Genomic DNA, 21,423 nt, shown 5'->3' with positions numbered 1-21,423 from the left:
TAGACTTCTCAGGCAGATTTAGAGATTTCAGGCACAAAAAGAACAATTACAGTCATCCAGTCTGGCTTTCTATATAAAATTCATGACAAGAACACTCCCCAAATTTTTGCTGACCAAGTGCTTAAGAGCCAAACTGGATCCTACATTAATCCACATTTTAGATGCCCTCAAGGCTTTTTTCAAACCATCATTCTCACAGACATATCATATTCAGCAACATGCACTTCCTCTTCATCTAATTAAGGTCTTATTTAATAAATTTTTTTCTCAGGCATCCAATAAGTATTTTTATTTATAAATTTATCTGATTAATGACAAATGTCTAACCTCAGCGTTAATTGCTTTTGAAGCAGTCAATAGCCTTAGGAAACCCAAACCAAAAATAAACAGACAGCCCAACAGTGCAGAAATGTCATAATCTAACATTAACTAGAACAGAACTCCTCCTCAAAGGAAGTCATGCTTTTCTACCCAAATGCTAGTTCCTCTGTTTGTACTTCTAACCATTTACAGGATCACATGTCAGATTGGAATTTGCAGGCAGGATGATAAAACCAGAAGACACTGAAGATGCTTGAGAGACTGAAAATGAACGATGATTGGAATTATGGCAGTTTGACCACCATCCATGGTAAGTGGATATGTAGTCCACTGTACAAAACAGAAAACGAAATGCTTTCTAAGAGTATGTAGAAGCCTGTCCTTAGCAGATAGCAGGAAACAAGAATGTGAAACTTTAATACTGGGACAGACTTCAGAAAAGAAAAGGAACTGAGATAGATGGACATCCTCAACTCCTTCCCTTTCAGTGGAATGAATCTTCATAATGACTTTACCATGCTGTAAAACCTTGGCCAGATGAAACATCCTCCCCACCGCAGCACATAGCATCAGTGCATCTTGGTGATGAGCACTGTGTAGTTTTGCCCTGTCGCTGACCTCTGGTTAAATTTCATTTGAGTTACAAAAGTTGTTCAGTTTTTTGTTTGTTTGTTTGTGTGTTTTTTTAAATTCAGGTCTCCCACAAAAGCTTAAAAAAAAAATAAAATAAAAATAAAAATCCAGTTTTGAAAAAATAATTCCTACATTTGTTGGAAAATACCCACATCCTCAGGTGTCAAGTATGAAATTTTGCAAACACTCCAAAGTTCTCTTTTATTTAAGCACTTTGTTGTACACTGCTGTTAAAACTACCCAGGTTTTGATTTTTCAGACATAATATTTCTTGAAAACTATCAACAGGAAACATTTTAAGTTTTAAAAATGGAAAGAAAAAAATTCTTTAAAAATATTCCCCATTAACTGCCTGTGATTGACAGCAAAAGTACCACTGTTATTATTGCGATACCACTATAATTTAGGTATAAGAAGCCAAGAATAATCCCACCTGTGAAAATCAACTTTTAATCACATTTCTCTATTTCTTCATAATATATTGCAACATTCCGTTAAGCACGCTAAGATTTCCCCTACAGTTTCTCATAACTGCAGGCCAATTGAGCAAAATTAAACTGCTCTGAGGATTATCCAGATAAGATATTCAGTGGGTAAAGAAAACAGCAGTGCCAGTGGAAGGGAGGAACACGCAGTTGCTAAGCTCTTGACTACTGAAGACAACACCAAAGCGTTGGTCAATGACTGGGTAACCCTCTGAAGCACATTTGTTGGACCACCTTTGTCAAGCAGCTGGGCTTTAGCAGACATATGAGTGGGCACCGAAGTCGGAGTTTCATTCCAGCTTTTCAAAAGGGTTTCATTAAAACAGATAGGATTTAAATAAACGAATTCATCCCAAAGGACATCTGGACATCTGTTAGTACCGAAGTAAATTTCTGTTTAGCTAAATCCTGAGGCTTTATCTATCAGATGGATAATCTTCAGCATTTATATTCACTCACCGTTCCCATTCCCCCATCATTTGGCACCTGCCAATCTTGTCTATATTTTCTGGAAAGAACCCTGACTGTCTAAAGAGATGGGACTATGAAAGAGAGTAATGGCCCGAATCCCTGAAGGCATCTAACCTTTTAAAGCCCCTAAAAGTGTCAGAACATCCTGAAGTTTTTAAATGTGAGCAGATCCTTGAGAGGTGACTTGGATCGAGGCTGGAGTACCTACTGCAGAAGCCGCTCACCTCTCCCAGCCTGATTTATTGGTCAGGGAAGCATCAAATCATATTATATAATATTATGTATATATAATGTATATCAAAGAACTGTCTGGAAGATATCTAAAAACCCATAATCCTTGTTAGTAAAACATTTCTCCACTTAGATGCCATTTACTACATTCAAGACGAGGCTAAAGCATGTAATAATATGTCATTTACCCACATCTCATTCCTCCTTTCTACAATGACTGTGTTTAAGGTCATCATTTCCATCGAAAACGATCCTCAAGTTACTTAATTGAATAAAAGTAATTCAGGTCTGGCAATTGTTAATAAATTTGAAGTCCTACAATTTGCTTAATCTTTGGAATCATCAGGAGGCTAAGAAGTCACTTGCCTTTATCTCTGATGTTATTAAAGATGGAAACATCTGAGCTTTGCAATATTAGTTTGCTGCATTAATGCATGGTCATTTTCATGTTCCAGAAGTGGGAAAATGTTTCAAGGTTGGCATTCAGGAACAGAAACAGGGACAGTTTTTAGATGAAGACAAGATTTACTAAACATATCCATACCATTGTAACAGAACCCATTTTATGTCCCAGAGCGCTTGCTTTCATACTCCTATGGACTTTTCAGAGGGTTTTTTTTTTATTCTTTGTTTCAACAAAGGAGTAGAAGAGGAAGGCTGGAGAGGGTGGCAAGAACTTTTTAAATACAAGAACTTGATCGATTAACACAGTGCTCCAGAGAAAAACTTGAAAAGGTGGAGAGGAGCAAGTAAGAGTGGGACCTTCTGATTGCAAGTGCAAAGCCTTTGAGTCATCTGTGCACTCCAAACAAAACTTCCGTGCAATTACATTATCAGTCTCAGAGTCTACTCTGCTTCCTCAAAGTCTGAATTAATCTGCAGATTTTCTTTCTGATGACTTAAAAATATATATATTAATGTAATTGAATGAAGTCATTTATCAACTGCAGAATAAACATCTCACCGAGACTTCTTATTGCAATCTGAATGATCTTCCCTTCTTTGTCCAGTTCTGCTCACTTTATTTCTAAGCTCAGTCTAAAATTGAGTTTCCTTTATAGGAGCTACTACTTTGGGAAGTTTATGAAGGGTTAATACAATATTGCTACATGTGTTAATACTCTCATAATTGGCAGCTGCTGTCTTACATATGATTTATAATGATGCTTTAACCATCTCTAACACCTACAAACCATGCATGCAATTGCTATTAAGCATTTGTTAGCCCTGCATAAATTACATTCAACTATAGTCTTAATATGAAATACAATCAGTTTCCCTCTAAAGGTGTATTTTCATTCTACATTCCTCTTCTATACACAGCACATGGAAACTGCTTAAGCACAGCAAAGTGCTTTTGTATAGCAAGGAGAAAACTTACAACACTATCAATCTGAAGAAGTGCAAATTCCAAGAAACAACTCAAAGACAAGAACAGAGGGGGTTGGGAAAGCTGGAGATAAGGAAAGAGGCTTCTTGGTAATCTCTCTGTGGTTTCCCTAATGCTAAGTAGAGACTAAGGAAATATCACATGCTTATTTTTCGTCCTCTCTTTATATCTAAAAAGTGCTAAATTAGCAGGGTATCAATATATATATTTTTCTCCACCCAGCAGCATCACAATTAGCTAGCCACAAAATAAACTTCCATATTGTCTACCAACGTTCTTCATTTCAGAAAATAAGAGCACAGAAGCCCGTTTCATCTGCAAAAGCTGGTGAAGAGGTCAATGAAACCACTTACAGTACTTTCAGTTGTGATGATGCTTTTGCAACACATGCATTTGTCACATAGACTCTGAAGGAGGATGGCCAACTAATTTCCATACTCAGCATCACACTACCACTAGTCAACCCTAGCTGGAATTGAGGCAGTCTGGACTGAAACCAGTGACCTCCTATGAAAGGCTGTGTCAATGCAATTCCCAAGCACTACTGAGGCAGAGAGAAATTTAATTAAAATAACACGAATAGGAGACTATTCCAGCTGGACAATTATTCAACACAGAACTGACTATGCACTTCATTAAGAGATTGTTATCGGGACAAGTCATGTCCACATTAATGGGAATTGTAGCTTTAAGCAAATTTCTTCCCAGCTCTTTGCTGATTCAATGTGAAGAAGCGCTCTTATCCATCAGAGACTTCTGGAACTATCCACTGCTTGAAGGGAACCCCATTCCACATTTTGAACCCAAGAAGATAACTGGATGGAGGATCATGGATTCATCACACGCCTCCAGATATACAAAGCATTTCAGATACTGTAAAACATTTATGTTTCTCAGCGCAGAGAATGAAGGGAAAGTTCTGTTCATGCTCTAAGTACGGAATATCATTGCACAAAGCCTGCTCATATAAGATCTTGCACAGACATTTGGGATCTTGTTGTCTTCCTGTAATGCCACAAGCTTTATTCTCTTCTGTCCCAACTACACCACTACCCCAGCAGACACTCGTTCAAATTACTTAACATTATCCCCAATGGAAGTTACTAACACTCCCAATTCGCCTGTCTGGATTTCATGTAAATATCTTCAAATAGCTTCTCCTAAAATGAGCTTGCAAATTCTAGAGGCTAAAAATGCGTACAAATTCTCTGTGTTCTGGCACATTTTGAATGAGACAGATGTGTTCACATTTGAAGCACAGTAGGTGCACAGATGAAAAGGAGTCTGTGGATGTAAATGGGTGTATGTATTTCACAAACTAGACTGCGCATCAGATTTTGCTTAACATGCTTTGTACAATGCCACTGAAATGAGGATGACTGCAGACATCTGTATAAAGTTAATTAGCAAGCCTTTCAAAACACGGCTCCTTTTGAGATACTTTCCAAGCAAAAACAGTAATTATGGGGGCACAATTTAATGATTTCTAAGACATCTATATTGAATTTTGAAATGTATTTGAAAATGAGTGCCATTTAAGAAATTAGACAATACCTTCCTGAATTATTTTAGGAGAGTGTCCCAGAAAACAGTGTTGGGGTGGCCACAGTAGCAAGTGCAGGAGGACAGAGACAGACAGAGAGGGGATGTGCATACATCTCAGTTCTTTAAAGTCATCCACTCTTTGGTACTTGAGTGACACGATGCACTCAATCCAATCCAAATCTGCTTCTGCCATTTCTGACCCACAAAGATTCCTGAATCTTCTGGATTCTGGCGCTGTGAAAAGTTGTCACAATCCACTAAGGTAACACCTGGTCTCTCTGAGGACAGAGGTATGCTAGCACAGTTAAACTGATTTAAACAGGCAAACAAAAAGCAAGCGCGTCTTTTACTCACGGCTTTGTAACTAGTAAAACTTTCCCAGAACAGACCAATAACAGCATACAAGGAACCACCACGCTTTGTTTTCCTGCTTATACAGCAGTTAGCATAATGGGCCAGCATCATATCATTGCCTCATTAATGCATTTCAACTCATGGTGGGCATTTTTGTGACAGTAAATCTTCTGTACAGAGACATGTCAACCAGCCAGTGATAACCATCAAATCACAGGATTAAATGCTATGAACTCAGGGTAGTTTTTAGGGAAATTAGAGTGTGTTTCACTACATCATCTTGGACACAATCACCTTACTTTTGTTAACATCCAGAGGAATGATTTGGTGATAAGGTTTACTTCAAGTCAATTTATCTTTGCTGCATTCACTTTGCTTCTTTTAATCCGGTCTCATTTCACAATAGGTGAAATATATATATGAATCAGAGATCAAGTTCTGCAATTAAAGCTAGCATATATCTTTGTTTCAAGGGCTACTGAATTCAGACCTTGGGTTTTTCTTTTCCCCTCTCTCCCCACTGATAGTAAACTATGAATAAATTAGCAATTAGAGCGTAATAGCTGGAGCAAGTTCATTAATATACTGCCATCCTGTGCAGAGGTAAAACTTCTGACATTGAGACTCTAATGTCCTGTGAATTATTGATGGAAAAGTATACATTCAAGTTCTCATCCTTAACTCTTTGTATGCTAAGCATTTAACTGTCAACAATTCATAACCACTGCCAGTTGGCTGGTACTTTAAAACATTGCTCAATAAAACTATTTCTGAATTCCTGAATGTTCTTCTAACCTGGTCCCAGATTGTCATGAAAGCACTGTCTATTTTTGTGCACTAAATACAATTAGCAAAACCATTTCCTTAGTTGTATGTGTGGTGCCATACTCACTGCTGAGAAATTAGACGACTTACCAGCTAAACAAAAGTACAGTGATAGGGGCAATAAGCACAGGAAATGCCATCATGAGATGGTTGCTCACAGATTTTGTGGAACCTCCACTATCGCAAATACTCACAGATGGCTGGACACAGCTGAAGTAGCCTGATCTAGATGAATTGCTTTGAACAGAAGAGGTTAGAATACTGGCAACCAGAGGTGCCTTCCCACATCCATTGCTCTGTGAAAAGAAACTGAGAAACTGTAAGGGTGAATCAGATACATACCTTAGTGCTTGCATATAATTCTACCAGGCATCAGTCCGCTTTTTCAGCAAGGAAGTAACTCGCTCTGTAAATCAAGATCAGAATTCTTCATAAGACGCTCTCACATGAAAGGACAGGATTTCCAACATGCAGTACCCAAAGCTGGAACCTGAAACGTAAACAGAAAGCTCTCAGCACTCAGTAAGCTTCATTCTTCAAATGACAATAGGTGAATAAATTACAGCTGAATTCTTCACAAACAACGGTTAATTAACTCTCAGTTAAGTGAAAAATTCCAAATGATTTTAATTGAGTATTTTATTGGATCTTTATTCAAGTGTACTCAAAATACAAAGTCTCCCCCAAATAGGACTTTTTCTGATCAGTTTTGATTCCACGTGACATACACAATCTGGAACACCAAAAACATTAATCCTTGCTATGGTTTTCATTTGTTTTGGAATTCAGAAAATTTTCTTAAACTGTCTCCCTCACTGCCCTTTTTATGTTCTTCATGGGGAGATTTCAATCCAGTGAGAAGATTCATGGCTTAGATGCCTACTATAGGGACCTGAACCAACTATAAACCCCATAGGCATTAGCACCAGGTTGTTTTCTCACTAAGTTGAACAGAAGAAAAAGACTGGCCTCCACCTAACTGTACACTGAAATTTTGTATAGGCCTTAGGAGTACATTCACACTGCAGACAGTTTATGGAACTGTCCTTAGAACATAAGAAAGAGGCATGCTACTAAGGAAAATTTGCAAAAGACTGATTTCCACCCCAGTGAAGGCATCCATTAACTTTCTCCCACAGCTGCGCTCCTGAGTACCAACCATAGTATGAAACCTGTTTCTTCTAAGCCTTTGGAATCTGACCAAAGGTAATTTCCTTTCTCATTCATCGATTATGGCAGGAAAGGCTGAGAACGGCAGCATGTAGCTGTCCTCTTCTGAAAACCTTTGTGGAAGCCAGTGGGATCCAGCAGCTGCTGGTGGTCATTTTTCCTGCATCTTTAGCTTCTCTTCCCCTCTCATACAGCAGAGCGGAATGACAGCTGAAGGGTTCTGTGGCATGAAAACTTTCTGATCTCCTTCTCTTTCTACCTACTGATACCACCACGGCAGGTATAACTGCTGATCAAAGTTAACAAGCATGTGGCACTAACATCACTAATTTGCTTGCATTCACAGCAATTACGGGTGTCCTACTGGAAATTATCCTGGCTGTGGAAGAACCATGCTATTCATTTTGTTCACTGACTCCAGGCACAGCCTTGAGACTTCAGCTCAATGCAAAGCTGCACTGAGGGTATGAAAGCACACCAGCTGCAGAGAACATTATTATTTATCTGATTTAAGTATAGTATTATTTCTTGCTTGCATTGCAGTAGCATTTAGAAGTCACCGTCATGGGCAAGGGGACAAGTTGCTCTGCAGAAAGATTAACAGATAATGTTGTTCAAGGAGCTGATAACGTAAACAAACCAAAAAGAGGAAATGTAAACACACAGTTTTGTTCCTATCACATAAAAGTAGGAAACAAATGATCAGAAACACGGTAAGATTTTTTTAAAAATCATCTGTTTATACATTTTGCAAGAGAGTGAAATAAGAGAAGAATTGTGGGAAAAAGGAAACAATCTTCCAAAAAAATAGAAATCCCCATCAGAACTCAGGGATTCATCAGAGAAAATACCATTCAGCAGGTTGTGGAAACGTATCTTTTATGTCCTTTCTTATTCAACACACTAACTAGTGAAATTTATCGTCACAGGATCTCATTAACCTATGAATCAAGATTAAAAATAATCATGAAACTTTACAGTGATTACCAATATCTTCAAATTAAGAAGGAATAAGTATTTCGAAAAAGGGGCAAAATCTTTTTATGTACATCAATTTTTTATTAATGTATGCTTGGGGGATTATTTCCTCGTGGCGAGGAGCATCCTTTACCTACTGCAGTGCTCAATTCATCTTGTCCTGAAGAGTTGCTCCTACCTGCTCCTGGAAAAGAAGATACAGAAGCAACTGGACATTTGTGTTAGCCATAAGGAAAACACTACTTGACACCCTTTCAGAGCATTATGTTAAAGAGGCACCAAATTCCAGCATCAATAAACTTCCACTTGGACTGCTCTACCCGACCGAAGCTAAATAAGTAGCCTGGATAATAGCCTGGACAGCCCTGGCAACCTGCTCTGGCTGTCTCTGCTTCAGCCTTGACATAAACAGCCTAACACGTTATGTAAGAGAAAGACTTAATGAAACAGTCCATAGAACATCCCATGTTGAAAGGGACCCATAAGGATCATTGAGTCCAACTTGGTTTTGAACTTATATACGATTTGAAGTCCTACAGTAGTGTGTCTGATGTTTACAGAACAGAACTTAAAATAAAACTGATGGCTGATTTACAAAACCACTATTCTGAAGTTCTGAATGCTCCCATCACACGCAGAATGCATCTGGAGGCAGCTCAGGCCATGTTCTAGCATATATTATATTGGAGTAAATCCGGAGCAGCTCAGGATAATCCCACTGTCTTTAAAAAACCAAAAAGCCGTGGAAAAACTCACTCTGTTTTAAAATAGCTCTGCTTATTGCCCTGCAGGCTTTGCAGTATTTCTCACCATGCTAACGGCACAGGCACGAAGCCAGGCTTGCTCTCCACGTGCCATGATGGTTCTCTGGCTGTGCCATCATAACCCATGCCACCATAGCAGCAAATGCTGCATCACAACCAGGATCATTTTTCAGGAGCCTGCGGTTATTACCCATTTGAGTTTCTTTTATTATTGTGCCTTCTGGTAAAGTCTACTTAGAGAACTGTAACTGTATGAAACAAATAAAAGGGTATGTGCTATATACCTGTAGCTCACAGCAAGATCCCCTATTGATTCAACCCTACCAATTTTTACTTATTTTAGGCAATTTGGGGTTTGGACAGCTGCTTAGATACAGGTCCCATTTAAAAATCAGTGTCTGCTGGTAGGCTTTCACTATGTGATAGGTTTTACCACCTTTGCTATTCTGTCAGAAGAAATCCAAATCATTTACAAAGCTAATGAGTACAGAAAAATTGAGATAAGGACTTTTGAAAAGTAAAGCGTATTAGCAAAAAAAAAAATCTTAAAAGTACCACTAACGCACACCCCGCCCTTTATCTATATGGTTGTCAAAGGAAATGCTGTGTTTCAAAAATGGTGAGTAATTGTCTGTACGTTTTCATCCTCCAGGACTTTGATTGCACTGAACCACAAAGCTTTGCTTGTAGAGAAATGTATTGTGGTTGAAAAATACTGTCCCTTTAGCATTCTGCTGTATGTACTCATTTTGAGTAGAAGCAGCAATCACACAGTCTAAGAGATTGTCACTGATGAACCCTGAAATAACCATTTAGCAGAAACCACAAGCAAAAGCAAAAATAAAGGTCATTTATTTAATTCTGAAATTTACCTCACTCCTTGCTTTGTACTAAATATGCTATAAGAATGAAAATTAATTGAAGTGAGCGCACATCCTGCCAATTAGGAAAGTGAAAAAATCCCACCACTTTTTATTTCCTTCTAACCTTTCTTATTTTCATGACAATGCCTGCATTTTCTCTCTCTAAAACACAAACAAGTCAATGTAAGCATGGCTGCAAGGCTAAGATGATTATGGGATAATTTGTGTTTGCAAGACCAAACAAAATCAATTGCAATTGTTTAGGAACCAAGCATATTAAATGGTAGTGAAAAGATATTTGCTGGACTCCTTCAACACTTTTTTTTTGGTTGTTGTTGTTGTTTTTTAAATCCCAATAATAATAAAGGATAGACTGACAAAAACCCTCAGGAAATGTTTCAGAAATGTGCACACTACTCTGTCCACAGTGATAAAGCAAGGAGTAACTTCAGAGTCCTAACGCGCCTCTCAGGTAAACCTGGTAACTGTCATCTGTGGCAATTGAATTGTGAGGTTTTGAGTGAAACACTTCACAGTCAGACAAGACAACCTCTTGTTAATGATCCAAAAAGCCCAAATTCTTTGTCTGCATTCATAACAAACATCCTCCACTGACTGAGTGCACATGAAGTGATGCTACGCGTGTCCCAGCTGGATGCTTACTAGCAGAACCAGATCAGCTTGAGTACTTTGTTACCTATTTTACATTCTAAAGTGATGCACAAAAAACACTCACTTTGCCCTCAAGTTTGTAATGCAAACACACTGTTTGTGGAGGTGGTCTAAGGAATGTGGAGACATGGCACCTTTGAGGGACATGGTCAATAGGCATGATGGGGATGGGTTGGGGTTGGACTTGGAGATCTTAGAAGTCTTTTCCAACCTTAATGATTCTATGAAGGACCTGTCAGCCAAGGAGACACAGGAAGCCTCACGAAGACAAGACCCAGCATAATCACACCCATGTGCCTGAGAACCCAATGGAAAGGAGAGGACAACAGAGACAGGTCTTTGCGCTGCCCAAAAACAAGACAAAAGGGAATGGGCACAAACTGAAATAAAGCAAAAGGTGCTTAAAAATAAGGAGAAGATTTTTTATCTTGATGATGCTCAAACATTGCAAAGACTGTGACTCTAGGAGAAGGATTAGACCTACTGAAGGTGATCTACATGCAATAGAAATTATTTATAAAATGAAGGAACTTCAATGTGCTGGGGGGGGGGGGGGGAGGAAGGGTTTCCAAGTAATGTGTCTTGGTTTAATTATTTACAGCGATGCTTGATGGTCTCATTACTGGGTCATACATGACCTCTGGGCAGTGTCTTCATCCTTCCAGATTAATAAGTTATTGTGACACAAATAACTTCGGCAATTATTTCTTCTTTAGAGACAGAGAGATATGTACTTTTTGCTCAGGAAAAGGTCAATTTTGGCACACACAAATGTCCTTTAAAAACAGACAGTATCTTCATACTCAAGAGACCAATTATTCATTCTTAATTCATTTTTTTAATCTTCGTTTCTGTTTTATAAGACTCACACAAGCTGTAAGGGGTTATCTCAATCAAGGTCCTTTGTACAAAAAGCCTGAGAGTATTTTAACACATCGGCAAAACTGTCAAACTGTTGTGAAGTATATATGTTGTTAGAAAGTACCCATTTTTAAGGCTGTAACTCTTATTCTAACTTAATAAATTAACATCTTCCATTATTTATCTCCAGAACTCCCTCACAACATGGAATTACCCACTCTCCAAGAGCAACCAGGCAACAGAATATCTGTTTTCTGGAAATAAAAAGTTTCTGCAGGAAAAAAAACACCACCCAGATCTCAAATTGAGAAAAGTCAAAGCATTACAGAGATTGAATTTAGCATTCTTTTAGAACAGAAACACTGAACTATATTATAAACATATGTAACCACCACAGGAATTAAATGCTTATCAAATAGCAAATAATTCCTACTTGAACCTCAGACAATAGAGCAGAAGATTCCATTACTGTCTCCTGAAATTAATCAACATTGAGTGTTCAGTCATTTTCCCTGATGTTAAGACTAAATTTCAAATTGAGATGTTTTCACCCAATGATTTTCAGCTGACACAAACGCTGCCTCTCAGCAAAGGAAATGATGTTCTTGGCCATGCCCTCCTAACACCCTGAGATGCTGCATTATGTAGGCATGGGGAACACTCATCAGAGGGCTGACAGAGAGGGACACTGTATTATTTTCACAGTGTAATTTCAGCATCTGATCATCCCCTTTTGCATCTCTGGCTTTCCCTCTCAGAATCAAAGTGCAGTTGGAAGTTTTCACATTCAGTGGTGACAGGTTCCTTCACCCTGGGAACACAACATTATGAGCCTGCCTCATCTGTTCCCTGCAGTACTGAACCAAAGAATGTCCTGGCTTGGAAGGGACCCACAGGGACCATTTAGACCAACCCCTGGCTCCAGACAGGACCACCCAAACCCTATTATAGTTTGCAAGCAGTGTCCCAACACTCCTTGAGCTTTGGCATGTTGGCCATGACCACTGCCCTGTTCCATGCTCATCACCCCACGGTGAATTTCTTCGTGTCCTTTTTCACGCAGGGCAAACTCTTGCTCCATCAAGTAAAGGTGCTCAAGAGAATTCTAAGAAAAGCATTCAGAGAAGGGAAGCTAGCTGCATTTCCCAGCAGTTGAGGAAACTATATTCAAAGGACAGAAGTTGAAGCAAACCTTTTTAGGTGGAACATTAGGAAAAACTTCTCCAAGAGAGTGGACAGACACTGGAATGGACCACCCAGAGAGATGGAGTCACCACCCCAGAGGTGTTCAAGAAACATTTATATGTTGTACTTAGGGGCATAGTTTAGTGGGCAATATTGGTAATAGGTTGATAGTTGGAACACATGGTCATGGAGATCTTTTCCAACCTTGGTAATTCTATGATTCTATGTTTCTAAGTCAGGGGGAGAAAAAAAAAATAGTTCAGTTCTTCTCATCTCTGCCAAGAGCTCTAATACAAGGAGGAGGTACTTGTATTTAGTTGGAACACTTCACTGTGAGAATCCTTTCTTTTTTTTGGCTCAAAGCTTGCTTCCTGAGGTATTTCTTGTGATAAGACTCTGATTTGTTGAGGAGGCAAGTGATGGGTGCTACCGTGTGACAATCAACATCACTTTGGGAACATTTGAAAGCCCCTTCCTCCAGAGCTGCTTGCTCTGTAGAAGAGCAGAAGAGAGTGCTCAGGAGTGTTTACTGGCGGAAAATCTGGCCTGTGACTAAACAGCTCCAGCTAAGTATGGGAAAATTGGGGAAATACAATCGTGTTCTGTGAAAAACAGGATGCAGATTGGCATCCCTGCTCTTATCTGCTGGCAAGGCCTGGAAGGTGGGAACAAAGGAGTTTCTGTTGAGATCCCAGAGCTAGAAGCTGCTACTCCATGGAGAGCTGACTGAACCACTTTGGATTTGAGCTGTCACTCCAAAGACAGCTGACCACTTTGAAAGCATTGAAAAGGGGTCATCATCACCATGGTCACTGCTGTCGTTATCATTGTCATCAACAGAACAACAATGCCCGATGATCCACTACTACTGAAGATCAAAGACTGAACTGTGAACCTCGCTGGATCCATGGTGGTGACTATCTCTCTCTTGCTTCCTATGAAGACTCCTTGCTTCTTCTTTTCTATCTTTTCTATTGCCCTCCTTCCCTTCCTCATTACCATAATTCATAACAGTGTCCGTCCTCCCCTTCCCCCTTTCCCTAATTAAGATTTGTAATAAACTGGTCAGACCAACATTTGAACCATTGTTTCTTAATCTCACGCCAGGTATATAGATAATAAAAGAACCTCCTCTCCCTCCTATAAATTGGAGCGAGAAATTCACCTACCACTACTACCTGTTAAAACCTCATTCATTGCTTTTAGTGCCTATTCCTGCAGTTGTTTGTCAATCTAAAGAAGCCCTCAATTAGAGTTAAATTCTCACATAATTTAAGATTACGCTCAGCAAGAAATGCCTTGAGGGGAAAAAAAGCAAGACTCTGCTACAAGAAATTATGTGATCCATAACTCATTGAGTCAACACTCAATTGTGATTATGAATGTCTTAAAGATGCTGACCTACACTAGTTTGGGAGGAAAAAAACAACAACAACAACAAAACAGAGCACTATTACCAGCAAAACACAGCAAATAAAGCACGGGAAAAGAGACAGCAAAAACATCACTGAGCAGGTAGAGTGGGATGAACCCAGAAATGTGGTTTCTATTTCTGTCTGCACTCTGACGAGTTACCTCCCCTACCTGTTCTCACCTGTCTTTCCACTGGGGCAAAGCTTTTCTCTTGCAACTAGTTACGTATGCTGTGCATTTAAGATAATGCAAAGTACCTCTCAAGAGAAAGACCCTATTGAAAAGAATGGCACAAGTCACCTGTGATGTTTTCTGGCCTCTATTAAGACTGGTTTATCGAAGACATCATCATCCTTTGAATTTCAGGCTAAGCACCAACATTAGCATGCTGAGAAATGTCTAACAACTTTTCTCGCTTCTGCTTGTTTGGTAAGAGCATGTTCCTTAGGGAATATAGCACAGAATAACACAGGAATCCATGCAAACTCTTCTGGGGTGAACAGCATTTAGCAAGTAAATAAGGTTTTCTCACATTTATAAAAATATACTTTGACCCATTTTGAAATAATTCTGAAACAGCTGCTTTGGTCTCTTATTTAAACATAGATTACAGTTGTCCAAAAACCTGCAATGCTTAAGGAAATATCTTTTGTTAACAAGTTTATTTACCTGAGAGATTGGACAAGTTCCCTCAAGATTGTGTTCGATCTTACAGGTTTTTATGAAAATCCTAGGTATGTAAAACCTTGTTTTTATGCTCATCATCTAGTAAAAGCTCTTAAATAGCTCCTAAGGGACTGCTTGGTCCATCCTACGCATCATACTGTACATTCACCAGAAATTGCTCCAGGAATTCCCTTTTCTTCTCCCCTTTTAGTAACAGTGGGAGTGTTGAGTTCTTTACATGGGTGGCCAAAATAGATGCCAACGTGGCAACTAAAATAAGCCAGTTGTCAAAATTAGGTATTGTATTAATGACGAATAAAACAGGGTGAAAGTGTACAAGAAAATGCAAAGACTTATAAGCACCAAAGCTTTTTTCCTTCCATTTCAAGACTAATAAAAAGCTGATCCCAAACACAGGACCTTGGTTGGAGTCCATTGGAGTCCCTTCTCTGCCTGGTTTGCAGAAGGTAAGCGTGGGCATCAAAGCAACAGGCATTTCCAGGCTTTCCTTGCTCCAGATATCCTATGAAGTTGTTAAAGAAACAGCACACATCTTGTACCAGAACTGGGGAGCAAAGGGGAGTTCAACCCAAGGGACAGCTGTTGGATGAGACAGGAAAATCCCTGGGTTTGGAGTACCATCTGTGGAGCTTTGGGGAACTGAAATATCCACTGTAATGTTCTCCATTACCTCCAAATCATGTGTTTTTGTGAAATTTGCTTCTGCTCTTTCATTTTCCTGACAGCAATGATGAAAAGTTCGTTTCAGACTTTCAACCTCACAATCTCAGATCAATCCCTCAGAACTCCAAGGCTATGACTTGCATCCCTTCAGATACGTTTCCATTAAAATGCAGTAACCTGAAGGATTAATAACACATAGAGCTCATCTACCGGCTATATCATCCTAATGTATACCAGAGATAGAGATCTGAAGAAAATGGATATCTGGATTCCAACTTCATCAAAGATCAGCGGTACTTGCCAAACGGAGTCCCTGCCTATTCCTGGCTTAGTTATATTAAAGAGAGTTGTATGCATTTGAAATACGCTTTTTATTTGAAAAGATACTGTAAAAACATACCTGAGTTCATCTCCTCGTTACTGCCACTGACATAAAACTTTGTCAAAAGGGACATCCTGCATGGGCAACTTTGAGCCACCTCTCAGGGAAGTGAGCACGTTACAATAATCAGATCGCACTGTAATTTACTCGACATACATCGCCTGCCTCCCTGTAGGTTTCAAACCTATAATAATGGACCACTTGTGTGCAGAGAAATAGGATGTTTGTCAAAAGGTTCTGCATATTGCTTTCATTTAGACCTCAATTCAGCAAAGCATTTAAAGCAAGCTTACCTTTAACATATGGTTAAACCCCACTGAAGCCATTCATACATGCTTAAGTGCTTTACTGAAGAGGACTGGAAGTAAGCACGTTCAAAAGCAGAAATATGAGTTATATGTTGAATGGGCCATCTTTCTACAACAATGCAGAATCATTCAGTCTGCTATTATAACTGCAGTGAATTCCTTTTTGCACCATCACATAGAAGAAATCTGATTTAAAAAAAAAAAAAAAAAAAAAAAAAAAAAGAAAGAAAAGAAAAAGAGAAAGAAAAAACAACCAACCCAAAACAGTCCAACAATCAAACAATTATTTTCTAGAGCTCTGGGAAGCCTCTGCTGATTGGTAAAATATAAATGCATTATAAGAGACCACACGTGGCCACATTTCCCTCCTGTTTTACCCAACTGCTGCCTTGTAAGTTTTCTTTATGCACGGTTGCCCCACATGCAGAAAAACAGAGCAGAGAGATACTTGAGCCCCATCAGTTGCCAGAACTCAAGGTAACGGAGTCATGCTCAGCACAACACTGTCTGGATTAATCAGCTTTGCTCAGAGGCTGAGCTAACTAGCCTGTGCACTGCCATATTGCACACTTTACAGCTTTTAGATGAATCAAGCTGCTCCAACCTGCTCTCCACCCTGTGGGCACAACCTAGAATGTGTGTCCCCCAGCAGAGTTAAAAGCTAGCATGTTAAGAAAACTGTATGAGGGCTTTGCAGCACTAACAGGACAATGATTACTACATCCCAATCTGTAGGGATAAACGAGAACAAAATGTCCTTGCAGTAAGGAATGCAGAGGATAATAACAGCATTGATTCTAGCAGGAAATATTAATTCAGGACATTTAAATTTCGGCCATTTTTAGCACACCCTCTTCTCTCTCACCCTCACCTCTGCTATCTCCCTGACTGTGTTGCTTAGCCTGGGTGTTCTTTGGAAATCTCAGTGCCGCTTTGCTGGACAGATGAAAGCTTCATTTACATGCCTGTAGCAGCTGTACTGGAATTAATATTGGTCTCATTATCTTAGCTTAGGACGTACAAGCCACTGGTTTTGCGGTGCATACTGATGTAATAAAGAGGGGAAGAAGGAAAAGAGATCTGGCTATTTTCATTACAAATGGTTTTGTAAGATAAAGCAAAACGTGGAGGAAATCCTAGAAAGGAGAGAGTTAATCTGAAGTAATACTGGGAAAGCTAATAGCTCCTAATGAAATTCATTAAAAATAAGATCTGTTGAAGTACGCAGCCTATGCCACAGTAGTTTTAATTAAAAGGCAGAAGAAAAGTGAAATCATTTATTCAAATCACCCCACTTAAAAGGTATGGCCCGCTTCTGAAATATTCATATTTCCAACATCTATAGTATGGGCATTATCAACTCCAAGACTTAAAAATTCAAGAGACTATCAAAGAGAAGATTTATCTGTTTCCACTATTTAATGAGACTGTAGGGTTCATTTAGGTCACCTTTTTCAAGCATTCCCCAAAAATTACATAGGAAAAAAAATCACTGTCTTGGGAGGAGGAAGTTTTAATAAACATCAAGTAGCTTGCACACTATGAAAATTATCAAGTATTGTGGCTCTGTTCCATGATCTGAGGTGTCTACTACTGAAGGAGTAAAGGGAATGGGATGTTTCAGTGGGCTTCAGTAGTAAAGCCATAACTCTGCACTCCTTCACAAATCATCTACAGTTATCACTGTCACAGCAACATGCTCTCCAACAAAGGTCCTTGCAAATGGAGATAAATCAACATTTGCTTCACTTGTATCTATGCTTTATGCAGAGAAACATCTCAAAAATATCCCACTACAAAGCAAGACATGACTTAAAATGAATTGGATTTTCCTCACTCACTAATTATGCCATCTTCTGAGATCAACTGGTATAAAAATGAGGTCTGATTCACAGCCTGTTCAAGTCAATCTCCTCATTGATTTCGATGGATCTAGACCAATCCTATCAGTATGCTGTGAATCATCTAACAAAAAAGGATTTAAAGCTGACTACACAATGAAGAAATATACCAATTGTTTAATGATTGATGAGGGAAACGTCAGATAAATTATCTGCCAAATTAAACTAGTCCATCTGTTACAGGATTTTGCATGTAATAACAGAAAGAAATTAATTATACCTAGTCCATATACAGAAACATTTTAAGCCATGAAACTCAGCTCATTTCATAATCAAGTCCAGCATCATTATCTTCATTATCGAAGTACAAAACTGAAGCATTAGTGGAAAGCCAGTCAGAGCTCTTAACTGTATAAGTGACAGTGATCTTCAGAAGATATAAACCCTGTATATCGAAGATGAACCCATTTCAGAAAAATGGTCACTCATGAATTTACAGATGAAGGAGCCCAAAAAGATTCCTCCTGCTGCTGCTTGCTGTTGGATTAAACCACGAGCAAACACGAACTCTGAAGTACTCCAACTCAATATTAGGAGTCCTCAAGTTTTCTTCTCTTGCTAACAATTTAGTCCTTATTTGCCAGCATCATGTTGTAACACACACACAGATACTTGTGTACTAACAGTGCTGCTAAAAGGGGAAAAAACCTACCCTGTAAAACCGAGAACATGTCCGTAAATATCTGTAGGCACCATCTGCCACTGAGCTCTTTTCATAAATCCATCTGCTGTTAATTTTTCTCTTCCCCAGACCTGTCTGGTCAAGTCAGATGCACACAGAATCCAAAAGGCTGAAAAGGTCAAATGACAGCATTTGCTCTCTTTTGGTGAGGTGCTTCTCTCATTCCTGTTTGGAAAGCAAAGATCACCACTCTTAAAAATCTGAATCAGATGTGGAAGCATGAAATGATAAAAGGCCCCTTTATTCATAATTGAAATTAAATATCTGCAATAAGCACGCTGCCAGCACTGCTGCAATAGGAATGATTTGGCTTGGGTTTGTGTATTCAGTCTATTCGGGTAAGAAAGAGATGGGGAAAGACATCGGGTGAAAACAAGGAGAAGAGTAAGGAAGGAGGTGAGGGAGAGAAAAATATACAACTGTCTGGTCCTGACATATTGAATCCAAGAGATGTAGCACCACTGACAAAAAGCTGCTTTTGTCAACTTAGTTCTCATCATCTGGGGAATGCATGCAGCAAAGCCAATGGAAAGAGTGTTGTTGGCATTTGCTGCAGTTCTACATCGAGAATCTGCAGATACAGGTTTGCAGAAATAACTGCATAAACATCAATGTCTCTCTGCTCCCTTCAAATCTTGAATGCTGCAGCTCACAGATATTATCCCTGCTACTTTCCCTGTTACCTCCTCACACAATTCAGGAACACAGAAAGTGAACAATGACAAATTAAAGGAAGTTTAGATTTTTCATCTGATTACATCAGCCTTATTCCTATGCCAGTGAGACTTGAATGAGAAATGCACAGGAATTCTATGGCAGTAAAATAATCTTAAGCATCTCCCTTTCTCTGGTAAGAATTTAGCATCTTTCTTGCCATTTTCAGGTGAGAAAACGGAGGCATGTGGAAATAAGGTGCCCTTCCAACACACTTGTCCACACAAGTAGCATCCAGAAGAGTGGTAACCTCAGATCAGAATGATGGCCAATGCATAATTAAAAGCAATAAAGTAGAGGGACAGCAAGAATCACCCTGGGCAGGACAAGCAGCGTTCCTCTCTACAGCATCTGTAGCAGTGTTCAAGTCTCACTGCCATACTGAAGAATCCCCAAGGAAGTGTGCAGGTTCTGCACTGTTTGATCTACTAGCTACGATCAACGCCAACAAAGCTGTGAAAAATGGTTCTAAAAAATTTAAGTTACATAAGATAATTTCCCATTAAGGTAGCATGGCCTGATTTCAGTTATGGAAATAAATCAGTCATAAAAAAAAAAGTTATTTTGAAATAATTTCTGGCACAGTTTAGCAATGTATAGAGCTAAAAATTTACCAAGATGCAATGATTTTAAATAGTTTGAAATAGCCCTTTCAGAATTGCTATAAATTTACATTTCAGTACACTGAATTTCAGCATTAGGTATGGTGCAATGTTTAAGAGTGAAGCAGTGGTGTATTGAGTACAAGCTCTGCTAAATTTTCATAGCAGTGTCTGTAGAGTAGGCCAGTACAGCCCTTTTCTTTATGAACTAATCCTGTTGCTAGTAATAGGATTAGCATCAAGAACAGATGCAGAGTAATTCATAGTGTGTTTTATCCAGATACAAAACTGTGCACAACAGTTACTTCAACAGTAACAGAAAAGACAAATTGATGCCTGTTATCTCAAGGATAATGAAATCATGCATCCTTCCAGGGTGCATTCTAGGCTCATACATGAGTACACAAGATAGAATGCTTGTATGGGGACAAAGTAGGTGCAGCCATTGTTGCACTACAATGGTAGGTGGCAGAAGACTAAAATATTTCATAGAACATGCTTCTTTCCTGAAAGAGTGCCTTGTTAATGTATTTTTTGACTGTTAGTGGAAATAATACCTTTGCTATTGACTATCTTAAGGCTCCTTTAAAAAAAAAAAAAAAAAAAAAAAAAGGCTTTCCTATTACAGTACATACAACTATAATACCTATACATCTAGCTCGCTTGCAGTCTGCTCTCTGAAATTTCTCCTGTCCTGTTTTTTTGAGAAATGGTTGGCCAGTAGACTTCTATCATGTATTTCAAAGAAATGGAAACCACAAATCACAATTTCAGAATTTTCCACTTTTACCTGCTATGCAGTGCCACAACTCAAGAGAACTTCCGAGCTTTTGCCTTAAACTTTGACTGTTGATGCCCCTGCTTCGTGATCAATCAAATAATTCAAATAATTAGTTCGTTATCCCCAGGTCCTTTCTGGATGCTATTACCAATGTCAGGAATCAACAGGAGAAAAAGTCTACATATCCCTCCCTCTGGAGTTCTAGATGAAAAATGATGACAAATTTAAGAACATTAACAGTTGATTTTACTGTGCAACATGTTCACTAACAAAAACAAAAGAGAGATTTAGCTGGAAAAGGTATTGCTTTTGGATAAGCCACACTGTAATGTAAAACATCTTTTCAATTTTGTTGTAAACTAGGTACAATGTACAGAAAGAAACCATCGCTTTGGTTCTTTAATTTAATCTTTCATTTCACACCACAATGCCTTAGTAGGGTGAGCCAGCCACGCAGACCATCAATAAATGGAAAATGAGGTCAAATGATCTCTTAGGGAATCTGAGTTCATACACAAACCCCACGGACTGGAATCACAATA

General features: G+C 38.9%; 1 protein-coding gene across 1 annotated transcript in view; it reads right to left on the bottom strand.

The window, feature by feature from the left end:
- LRRTM4 (leucine rich repeat transmembrane neuronal 4) overlaps positions 1–15,966 on the bottom strand; it is a gene marked incomplete at both ends in the record, with an annotated part of 221,127 nt that extends 205,161 nt beyond the window's left edge. Inside the window, one exon of the mRNA XM_079547499.1 lies at positions 15,912–15,966. Coding sequence (XP_079403625.1) covers positions 15,912–15,966 — 55 coding nt within the window. The remainder of the gene's footprint in view (positions 1–15,911) is intronic.
- Between the last annotated feature and the right edge of the window lie 5,457 nt (positions 15,967–21,423).

This window comes from Tetrao urogallus (assembly GCF_951394365.1).
Source record: "Tetrao urogallus genome assembly, chromosome: 27".
Lineage (NCBI taxonomy): Eukaryota > Metazoa > Chordata > Aves > Galliformes > Phasianidae > Tetrao > Tetrao urogallus.
Note: the sequence above shows the minus strand (reverse complement) of the source record. Positions and strands in the feature narration are given on the sequence as shown.